This window comes from Frankliniella occidentalis, unplaced genomic scaffold (genome assembly GCF_000697945.3).
Source record: "Frankliniella occidentalis isolate FOCC.00 unplaced genomic scaffold, Focc_3.1 Scaffold407, whole genome shotgun sequence".
NCBI lineage: Eukaryota > Metazoa > Arthropoda > Insecta > Thysanoptera > Thripidae > Frankliniella > Frankliniella occidentalis.
In genome coordinates, this window is record NW_026267529.1 from 159,881 (window position 1) to 170,696 (window position 10,816).

The 10,816-nt window shown below is 38.6% G+C and overlaps 3 protein-coding genes across 8 annotated transcripts in view; 2 read left to right on the forward strand and 1 right to left on the reverse strand.

The window, feature by feature from the left end:
• Positions 1 to 4,780, forward strand: part of LOC113202318 (prolyl 4-hydroxylase subunit alpha-1) — a 57,374-nt gene extending 52,594 nt beyond the window's left edge. For 2 of the 5 annotated variants that reach the window (XM_052274545.1, XM_026416486.2), the window contains exons 2-11: positions 635 to 826; positions 988 to 1,139; positions 1,338 to 1,508; positions 1,584 to 1,748; positions 1,820 to 1,986; positions 2,112 to 2,378; positions 2,454 to 2,678; positions 2,754 to 2,819; positions 2,905 to 3,070; positions 3,288 to 4,780. In XM_052274545.1, the coding sequence (XP_052130505.1) occupies positions 635 to 826; positions 988 to 1,139; positions 1,338 to 1,508; positions 1,584 to 1,748; positions 1,820 to 1,986; positions 2,112 to 2,378; positions 2,454 to 2,678; positions 2,754 to 2,819; positions 2,905 to 3,070; positions 3,288 to 3,361 (1,645 nt within the window). In that variant the 3' untranslated portion in view covers positions 3,362 to 4,780. Of the gene's footprint in view, positions 1 to 30; positions 362 to 634; positions 827 to 987; positions 1,140 to 1,337; positions 1,509 to 1,583; positions 1,749 to 1,819; positions 1,987 to 2,111; positions 2,379 to 2,453; positions 2,679 to 2,753; positions 2,820 to 2,904; positions 3,071 to 3,287 lie in introns of those variants that run through there. The other 3 variants (XM_026416484.2, XM_026416483.2, XM_026416485.2) reach the window with 3 other exon arrangements.
• Positions 4,781 to 5,507: 727 nt separating this feature from the next.
• LOC113202320 (voltage-dependent anion-selective channel) lies at positions 5,508 to 8,194 on the forward strand. 2 transcript variants are annotated; one of them, XM_026416488.2, is made up of 7 exons: positions 5,508 to 5,667; positions 6,477 to 6,678; positions 6,776 to 6,896; positions 6,985 to 7,103; positions 7,184 to 7,292; positions 7,372 to 7,580; positions 7,661 to 8,194. In XM_026416488.2, the coding sequence occupies exons 2-7, from the start codon at positions 6,480 to 6,482 to the stop codon at positions 7,750 to 7,752; spliced, it is 849 nt and encodes a 282-aa protein (XP_026272273.1). In that variant the 5' UTR covers positions 5,508 to 5,667; positions 6,477 to 6,479; the 3' UTR covers positions 7,753 to 8,194. The 2 variants fall into 2 exon arrangements, with proteins under 2 accessions (XP_026272273.1, XP_026272274.1); XM_026416489.2 differs by having other exon boundaries at positions 5,582 to 5,738.
• Positions 8,195 to 8,408: 214 nt separating this feature from the next.
• On the reverse strand, positions 8,409 to 10,703 carry LOC113202319 (COP9 signalosome complex subunit 4). Its single transcript, XM_026416487.2, has 9 exons — positions 10,478 to 10,703; positions 10,239 to 10,318; positions 10,021 to 10,139; positions 9,791 to 9,927; positions 9,592 to 9,706; positions 9,294 to 9,483; positions 9,051 to 9,218; positions 8,757 to 8,957; positions 8,409 to 8,676 (listed from the first exon to the last, which is right to left on the reverse strand). The coding sequence occupies exons 1-9, from the start codon at positions 10,564 to 10,566 to the stop codon at positions 8,543 to 8,545; spliced, it is 1,233 nt and encodes a 410-aa protein (XP_026272272.1). The 5' UTR covers positions 10,567 to 10,703; the 3' UTR covers positions 8,409 to 8,542.
• Between the last annotated feature and the right edge of the window lie 113 nt (positions 10,704 to 10,816).

The following is a 10,816-nucleotide window of genomic DNA, read 5'->3' on the forward strand; positions in this document are numbered from 1 at the left end:
CCGCCCCCCTTCTCCCGATGAAATCATAAACACTTCCTCCTCCTCGCTCGCGCGCCGGGGCCGGGGACCCGCTCTTGCCCGCTCTCTGCTCTGCTATCGACAATTGTCTCCCCGGACTGTGCTTTGCGGCTGCTTGCGGCCGTTCGCCGCGAGGCCAACTACTAGAGGACTTGGGACGCAAAACTGATCAATTGAGAGGGTTGCGGTCGTCGCGGTGCAGGCCCAGCAGCAGCCGCCTGCCCAGCTTGTTGTGGTACCGAGCCTAGCAGACGAAGCGAGGTTAGGACGGGTGGCTCCCCGAGGCTCTGGTCCTGATCCTGGTCTTGGTATCCTCCTCCACCGCAACCACCCGGGTGGGGCGGTACGTGATCTCCTGAACGTGATCGCCATGGTCCTTGTCCTTGTACCAGACCGGCCTAGGCGTATCCCTGCGAACCCATGAACCTTCTCAGTTGATCAACTGTGTCCTTTGGGAGTTTTGGACTGTTCTAGAAACTTTGTTTTAATTGAAAATTCATATTATTTCAGTATATCTATCGATCAGTTGTTGTCTCCGTTTCTATTGTTCATTTATGGGTGAACATTTTGATTTTTTTACATTCTTATTTATACCTTTTCCTTCTCTTCTCAACAGACTCGTGATGCAGTCATACTTGTTTTTGGTGGTAACGACTGCCCTTTTGCTGGCAAGACCTCACCATGGCCAAGCAGAAGTGTATACAGCATTGGCTGATATGGAGGGCTTGCTGGAAACAGAAGGTGTCCTCATTGAGTCACTTTCTACCTTCATAAAAGCTCAAGAGGATATGCTTAACCAGCTCAGGAGGTACTCAGTCTTAAGCAGAATTATTATTTTTTTCTATAATTTACACCTTGTATCACTGTATCAGTACAAAAATTGACTAGCCTTTAATTTTGTATCAATTGCCAATATCCTCAAATTTATTGTTTGTTTTTATCTGTTGTTTTTTGCTTTTTATTTTATAGGTACCATGCAGATTTTTCCAGAGAACATGACAAGGCCAGTCAAGATGTACAAACCTACCTCTCTAATCCTATTAATGCGTACACCCTAGTTAAACATCTCACTACAGATTGGAAAGACATTGAAAATCTTCTTGACGACAGCAAAATGAAAGGTTATAATCAATAAATTTTATGTTGCCTCTTGTTTTAGCTAAAAAAATTAAGCAGTTCTATCAGCTTTTAATAATTACTTGTTGCATGATGCTTATGCCTCTGCATTTCTTTTTTAAGCTAGTAATCTTCTTTCCTTATTTTACAAACACTGACAACATACTAAAAATGTGTAATTGGGGAACATACTATGTTTGCAGAATTTCAACTCAATGTGTCAAATTATCACACCGTCCTAAAATTCCCAACTGATGAAGATCTGAATGGTGCTGCTGTAGCCCTGATGCGCCTACAAGACACCTACAAACTTGATACATCAGCCGTGGCTAAAGGTCTCATTAATGGTGTTCAATATAGCACAGGTCTCACAGGTTAGCCTGCTTTCCATCATGTCTCTAGTCATGCTACAAATGTTTACTTTTGCCTAAATACTACTGTACTTTCAGCTGGCGACTGCTTTGAATTAGGACGCCAATCTTATAATAACAAAGACTTTTACCATACTGTGCAATGGATGACAGAGGCTCTTCAAAGATATAATGAGGAAACAAACAAGACAATTACCAAAGCAGACATTTTAGAGTATTTGGCTTTTTCAACCTACATGGAAGGTACAGTACAAGTACAAAAGTTTGCGAAAGAGTTCTTGACATTAAATTTCACCCGAGTATTATTGTTCCAGGCAATGTTCATTCAGCACTTGAAATGACTGATGAATTGTTGACTCTGTCGCCCAACCACAATCGTGCCATGGGTAACAAGGTATATTATCTCCAAGATATAGCTACAAAAGGCCTAGTGAAAAAAAAGGGGGAGGATGGTAACTCTGATATCATCTCAAACTCGCAGGTGTGCTTATAAGTTTCATTATTCTGGTTCTATTTAGTTTCATCTTTATAGCTCTATTATACGATTCATCAGTATATTCAGGGTAGAAGTGGAATTATTAAGAGTGTTTTTTCTTTCCATTATAGCAATTGACTGTTGTAGAAAAGAAACTAGGTGACATTGATGAACTCCCAGAACGTGAGCTTTATGAACGTTTATGCAGGGGAGAGGTTAAAAGGTCTCTTGCCAAAGAAGCAAAATTAAAGTGCCGCTATGTTCATAATGATAACCCTTTCCTATTTTTGGCTCCTTTTAAAGTAGAAGAGGCTAGCCTGAGTCCAAAGATAGTACTGTTCCACAATGTCCTTTCTGACCCTGAAATTGAAACAATTAAACATTTGGCACAGCCACGGGTATGTTGGTAGTTTAAATTACATCTAGTAGTTTTTGGCAACTTTCTCAAAGTTTTCATTTTCGTTTTTGTTTAGCTGAAACGAGCTACAGTTCAAAATTATAAAACTGGAGAACTAGAAGTTGCGTCCTACAGAATTAGTAAGTCTGCCTGGTTAAGAGAGGAAGAACATCCTCACATTGCAACAGTGGTTCGCCGTGTTGAGGATATGACTGGATTAACTTGTGACACTGCAGAGGAACTGCAGGTTGTGAATTATGGCATTGGTGGTCATTACGAGCCTCATTTTGACTTTGCTCGGGTATGTAAGCAAGCAGAACTCAAATAGCTAATGGAAACTAGCAATGAGGTACTTAGCTTTTTGTTGGTTTTGCAGCGAGGAGAAACAAATGCTTTCAAATCTCTTGGAACAGGCAACAGAATAGCCACTACTCTCTTTTATGTAAGCCACCATACAATGTTAAAATGCGATATTACCACCAATTCCAAGTAAAACTCATAATTATGGTCGGGTACTACTATTTCAGATGAGTGATGTCCCTCAAGGTGGAGCAACTGTTTTCCCTCATTTAAGAGTTGCCCTGTATCCTAAGAAAGGCACAGCAGCCTTCTGGTATAACTTGTACCGTAATGGGGAAGGTGACTATCGCACTCGTCATGCAGCATGCCCCGTACTTACTGGATCAAAATGGGGTATGTGTTTGTCTAATCAGTAATTATAAATTAGACTTGAACACACATGCTTTAGCCTACAGTCAAACATATTATCCTAATATACTTTTTCTTTCACTTAATGAATCTATAGCTTATAACTGGCTACTGCCTTGCATGCAATGCTTGTCTTCTGTTGGCTTGCCTTTTCATCAGCTCAGCAAATGTTAACTGTGCTGATGAAATTTATTCTTTTCAGTTTCCAACAAGTGGCTTCATGAGAGAGGACAAGAGCTGCTCCGAAAGTGTGGCTTGGATTCAAATGAAGACTGAAACCCTCAAAGAGGAGAAAAACAACACTGACACGCACAAAGCACCCCGGCAGCTGCACTTCTGGAGTTTTTCTAGTGAAATCTTTTTATTTGAAATTTAAATCAGCTGATATCAGTCATCAACACAATAAAACAATATTGTTTTATTGTGTTCCAGTTCATACTATTGTTTATCTTGATTTAATTTGCTCTCTTCAAATTCATGCAATTAGGTTGGATTGCTTGGATTTAGTAAACCTTGAATGTATCATTTTAGAACACTATCCATATTTTTTTTACCTTATTGTAGACACCAATTTTTAATTTTGTTGTATGGTTTTTAGAATTTTGTTTCACTCTTAATTTTTTTCTAAGAGCTGAAGTGCTAACAAGATAAAATGAATACAGCACTTTTCAGCTTGAAAGTGGAACAGTCTTCTTATGTTATCAATGACAATGTAAAGCTGGTTTCACAATGAGGACCTTCTTGTAACTCAAGTTAGTTTTCAAGACAATTATTTTCAAGTTTCAAATACCAATATCATTTGTGGACTCGACTAATCTTGAAGTCTTTTGATTGAACAAGGAAGAACAATGAATACTTGAATGTGATTTAAAACTGAAAGTAGTATTTAGTTATAGATGTGAGGTCTCATATTGTGGGGCTACCATAAATATCTTAAGACCAAGTATTTCAGTGCAGGTTTTTTTTTTTTCTCTCATTTAGTTTTTAGTAATGGAATAGGTTGGAGCAAATCTCTCTGGGTTTTGAGATCTTCCTTTTCCTATTGTAAATCTCTATGTGAAGGTGAAATTTTGTCCTATTGTAAGCTGAAAGTATCTTTAAGTTTGTCATTATTGTTGAGTTCCCCCTTTATTAAGCATGTTTGGTCCTGGCTCTGCCTTGGCTAACTGCAAGCACACCTGAATAGTGCTCTATTCAAATTAGCTTGTAAGAAAGTGTACATACTGTTGTCAATCTAGTATTTTAAGAAAAAATTGATATTTCAAATTCTCTATGACTGTGTTCTTACTTGTGTGTAACTACTGTGCTTTGTCATTGTTCCTTTTTTGGCAAACTTCACTTTTTATATCAAAGGCATGAAATCTGAAGATTTGTTGTAATTTTATTTGTTATTGTGCCATATAATTGTTGATAAGAAATAAGACATGGTGACTTACTTTGGTAAATCACCCAATCAACCAACTAGTTAGGAGATAAGTTAATTTTAATCTAAGAAAGAAATCCAGTGCTTATTTATCTAGTCCTGACCTTTGTGCAATTGTGTACTCTCAAATGTCTGGCCTTATGTGATCTTTCATTTTAATTTTTTGACCCTTCAAGTGTACAGTAAACTTGAACACACCAAAGCCTTAAATTTATGATGCATTTTTTAGGTTGTAATACATAATTAAATAAAGTTGATTCTCATTCACTTAACTATATATGTTATACCTGACTATAAACATGACTTGATATGCACATGTACATTGTTGTGCTCTCCATTCTCCATTTATTATAAGCTACTGTCTTCTGAAATTTATTCCTTTGGACACAACATAAACTACACTCTTTCTACATGTCATTTTCTGTATTGTTCAACTGGGGAGTAATTTTTTGATAACATAGAAATAGACCGGCATTTAACGATGCTGATTTACGTGTACACAGCAATAAATATCTAGAGTTGGAAGGCAACAATGGTCTGTTGTTACTTTAGTAAGTAGAAGTGGTTGTGTCTCAAGAAAATCATTTCAATGTTACAATGAGTGCCAGACATTCGTTCAGTAGGGTCTATGGGAGAGTCCATTTCCATTTAAAAGTCAACAATCAACAAGAACAGTGATACTGTGCTGGTCAAAACATTGGAGCATTAAACAGGCTAATTCCTGTTTGTTTTTTGTTTTTTCGGTATTCATTAAATGTGACATTATTAAATGTACTGCTTTTGCTGACATTGGTGTTCCATGTGTAATCAGGCCTGTTCAAATATGTCAATAAACATTTCCTTCGGACTTGTGCTTCGTTTGCCTCATAAATCCATCCCCATCAGAAGACGGAGCAGACTCATCTCATTCAACACAACTTGATTTAAAAGTTCAAAGCTTTTCCTGGCTTTTCGAAGGGAAGCCCAGTGCGACCGCAGCTCGCTCTGACGGGCTACGTCACGAACTCCAACTGCCACGCCGCTCGATTCCCGACTCACGCTTCGCCCGTTGCTCCGTCTCTCCCCCGAGAGGCACATCTCACATCTCCCTTCGCTTTGGTGGCCTTGAAGTCTTCGATTCGGCTGTCGTCGCTCTCCACCCTCACAAACCAAAACTTAAGTAAGTTAGTGGGTTACACTGCAAGTTCGTGAGAACGTGCATCTATCGGGCTTATTCCCCCAGTCATCCAGGTATTGTTCGGGCCTGCCGTATACATCCTACACCTCAGGACTGTACCCGGGGTTGTGGTGCTCTAAGCCACCTACCCTTGAGACGTCGTGCTAATTTTAACCCCTTTTCGCACATCTCTTTATTGTACTCGGACAGCCTTTGTTCGGTGGTACCCGTTCTCCATTTACGCTGTTCTAGACGTGGTTTGTCCCTGTGTTAAAAGAGTTCTGAAGCACGCCACTGTATTTGTGCCGAAGAGAGCTGTCTGTCTTCCGTTAGGTTATCCGGTTCATTAGCGCCTTTCTTTTCGGACCTCATCCTGTTGGATTTCGTTCGCGGTTCGCCTCACCCAGAAGCCCGTACTCAACTCGTTCTTTTCTTGAGCCTCGCGTATTCTTCCATCGTCGCGCAGCTCTACTATTCCGAAAGACGTCGAGTCAGCCTCATTGTGCCGTAGTCTTCTGCTTCTGACGTAGATCTCTGCTCGGCACATATGCTTATGATTCGTCTCATTCATCAATGGTTTCTACGCTAGTTCATGTGCTGTTCTCTTGTTCTTTGTAGCAGTATCCTTACCCATACTAGCCTTCGATTTGCACCCTGCTAACTCCCTCATAGTACTCACTCCATGTTGGCTCCTATTACAATAACCTAACATTTCTCTGCATAAATTATTACTATTGCTCTCATGTCTTAACAGAGATTTTCATTTTATAATTCATTTTATTTCAAATTTTAAAATGTGGTTCTTGTTTCAGAAAATGGCCCCTCCATCATACAACGATCTCGGCAAGTGCGCCCGTGATCTCTTTAACAGCGGATACCATTTTGGTCTCCTATCTCTCAACCTTAAAACTAAAACAAAGAATGGTGTGGAGTTTACTTCTGGTGGTAATGCTGCACACGACACTGGCAAAGTTACCTCATCACTACAGAGCAAATACAATGTCAAGAAATACGGTATGTTTTTACCCAATTGCAATTTATTGTAGTTGATCCATGACTAGATCGATCATTTTAATTTTGCAACAAATTCTTTTTCTTTCCCTTTTCAAAGGTCTTACTTTTGTTGAAAAATGGAATACCAACAATGTATTGACTACTGAGGTTTCTATGGAAGATTACTTGGTCAAAGGATTGAAGGTAGCATTTGACAGCTCCTTTGCACCTCAAACAAGGTTTGTGTCTGTTTTTTATTTTTTTTTGTGAACTATATTGTTGTCTTGTGCCTGTTTGAGGTATTGATGTAAAACTTTTCTACTTTAGCAAAAAGACTGGCAGCATCTCCTCTGCCTTTAAAAATGACTGCTGTGCTGTCAACTGCAATGTTGATTTGCTCAATGGTGCTCCCCAAGTTCTGGCTTCAACTGTTGTTGCTTACAATGGTGAGAACTGCAACAGTACTTTTGAAAATTTCTGTTTCTTCTTTGTACTCTCTCTACTACATTTTTCAATTCTTTTTTAGGCTGGCTGGCTGGTTACCAAACCAAAGTTGATGCTCAGAACACCAAGGTTACCATGAACAACATTGCTCTTGGTTATTCTACCCAAGATTTCACTTTCCACACCAATGTGTGAGTAACTTAAATTTTTATTTGATTTCTTCTGAATGAACTTTGTTACCAAAAAAAAATTACTGTTTGCCTCCAACAGAAACGATGGGCAGCAATTTGGGGCTTCATTGTACCAGAAGGCTAAGCCGGACTTGGAAACTGGTGTTCAGCTTTCCTGGAAGATGGGTTCCAATGACACTACTTTCGGAATTGCATGCAAATACCAGCTTGACAATGATGCGTCTGTTCGTGCCAAGGTTAACAACAACAGCCAGGTTGGATTGGGCTACCAGCAGAAGCTGAGAGACGGTGAGTACAAATTCTTTCTTACAGCCCAAGAAGCACAATCTTCAAAAGAACTTCTAATTTGATGAGTTTTAAATTTCCAGGTGTTACCCTTACTCTGTCAACCATGATTGATGGCAAGAACTTTAACCAAGGTGGGCACAAGCTTGGTCTTGCTCTCGAGTTCTCTACATAAACCTAGCCAAAGTAACTGCAAATTGAGACCTTTTTACTAGTGAATCAACCACAAGTAGGGTAAATGGATGTTTAAGTTAGTTACCTGCTGTTGTGAAAAGAGAAGCTCATTTGAGCTCTTTAGTGATCTTCGCATTGTATTTTGAGTCTCTTGTTTCTAAAGTATTGATTGCCTTGAATATGCAGCTGTTGTAGGTATTAAGCCCACCTCACTGCTGGCTGTTGGCATTAAATTTGGAGCAGAATTATTTTTATTCCTATGTGGAAAGTGTAATTTTATCCCCTTTTGTCTACTGTATTTCAAAAACTTGATTTTGTAAGTGAATATCCAATGTATGCTTGTCACTGCTTGTAAAAGACATGGAATGTATTTACTTTTTACTATAAGTCACCTTTTTACAAGATGTATGTGGTATCAATAAAAAGTTGACTTAAAGTCTTAACTTGTTTTGTGTATGATTTTCCTTCCCCTAATAGATATCTTCAAAGACTTTCAAATACATAATTGATGTGAAAGTAAACTAAATATTAAAGGCAAGCAAGAAATGTATTGATGTGTTGCAAAAGTTCTCAGGGAAAAAATTAAAACTGAGCCTTTCCTTAAACTTGTATGGTTTTCAGATCAGTACTTGGTTAAGATTTGACAAAACTAAATAATTGTTTAAAGCATTACAAAATATTTATTACAATACGCGCCACTTCAAATGATTCCAAGATTGGTTTGTACAAAATTTCAATTGAATCAATTATTCAAATTGTACCAATTTGTTGACCTATTTTGACTAATACTCTTAGCACATCATATCCTCATCACTAACCTTACTCAGCCATGCAGGTTCAGTGTTAGCTATTTTCTCAATTATGGAGTTTACTTGGTAGCAGATAGATTGAATTTGCTTATCCCATGCCGGTAGAACTTCACGAGCTGAAAAATTTAAAAGATTGTTTGTAAAATGACAAAAGCGAAGTAAACTCAGTGAACATAATTTGAGAATAATAACTTACTCTCAAAATGAACAATAGAATCTATCTGGTCAATAAAGCCGTTCATCCTGCCCTCTGTGATCATTTGGCTTGCTATCTTTTCTGCTTTGGCTGGGGTAATCTCAAGTAAAGCTCCAAGCTCCTCAAAAGTAATGTTGTTATACAGCTTACTTGCTGATAGCAAATTGTGTTCAATCACAGCTCGATCTAATATAGTTGACCCTAGAAATAGCAAATGCAAGAACATTACACATGCGAAAATAGGTTCATATCCAATTTGAGTACAAGTGGTAAAAATTTTAAAAATATCCTTACCGTCAATGGTGATGGACTGATGGGGCTGGAGTAAACCTTGAAGATCATGCAGTTCTGAACGACGAATTATACGATCTAAGTACATCTTCTCTAAAATATTGTAGGCAGGCAAATGTTGACACCGTTCATCTTTATACAAAGTTGCTAACATTCGACTTCGTTGTTGCCCTACGATGGGATTAATATGTGGTTAATAAAGTGGCAAACATACAGCTTTTGGCAGACACAACCAAATGCAAATACCTGCAGAAGCTAGCATTGTGCAGATCAGAGCGCTCTTCAAAGCAGTCATGCGTTCATCTTCATGGATTATAGTGCGATAGGACAACTCATTGTATCTCTGAGCAGCCTCAATAAATTTTCGTCGGTAGTCAAGAACTCTGGCATAGCATACTTTGTAGTAAATTTGAAGCTGCTCATCTTTAGTTTCAGCCTAACACATAACAAAAATTAAATAAAATAGGAGGGGAAGGGATTGAAGAAGAGTAAAATCACGGAGAATTATAACTTGAAGTAAAACAATAACAGGAAAGCAAAGTACCTGCAACAAAGATGCTCTGTTGATAAATGCTTCAGCCAAGATAGGATCTCCATCCTCCAAATACAGGCGAGCAATCTTCATATAAGTTTCAAGCTTGTAATCCACTGAATATTGTCTATTGTGGAAGAGAAGATGATTCAGTATACAATTTTATTAACATGGAAAGCAAATTGTGAAGGACCAAATTTGAACTTCTTACTTCTGCCCCGTTTCCAAGGGGATTCCGACAAGCACTTTGGCTGCCGCCTTCCAATTCTGTTCTTTTTCATATATTTCAGCTAGATGCTGACGTATGTTGGACACCTGTTCTTCAAATGATATAACACGTGGTTGGACCTAAAATTGGAAGTTGGATGGTTAAATATATGGCTGACTTCAATTAGCGAGAAAATAAAAATAAAAAGATCCATGAAGCAGGGATAGAGATACCTTTTCAAGAGTATAATGAGCTATGTTTTTGGATGTTTCATCATCAATTTTGGTAAGGTGTTGTCCAACATCTGAGAGGACTTGTCGGGAAATCACCAAGCTCACCTGCTCATTAATGACTGTAAAAGAACAATAAAAAGAAGTTTGAAAAATACAACTAAAATTAGGGCACTCAAGAAATATTATTTTATGTATAACTGATGAGAGGAAATGCTTACTGGCATCAATAAACAGCTTCAGGCAATCCGCCAGCTCTGTTCCAGCAGAGTTCATAATCGACTCCAGGATTGTGCGAAACCTAGACATAACAACAAATAGACGTTCAAATTGACAGAGCACTGTTTCATTGATAACAGAACACACAGAAAACACATAGCAGCAAACGGTGCATGACAACCAATACAGTAGTAGCAAACAAATAAGAGCTCATTTCCTGCAATGTTTTTCTAGGTTATACCTGTCCGCTTGGTCCTTATGGCTGCCAGCATTGAAGTTGAGAGAGGAAAGCTGCTGGCGCACTAAACTTGTGAATGATGAAGCTGCCATTGTGACAGTTGTGGAGTCTAGGCAATTGAACTTCAATCACAAATGTAAATAGACTGCATTAGCCGTACCCCTTGGGAACCAAAACATCGAAATGCACAGTACAGTGGCTCTACCTGTCGGCCTTTCCAAAAACCCCAAAACCCAACCAAAACGGAGTGCCTTGACTGCAAGGTGGTAACTTATGAGTATATTGAAAATCACATTAAGACATCGTGATTAGCTGAAGAAACTCAGTCAGAAAAAAAGTATA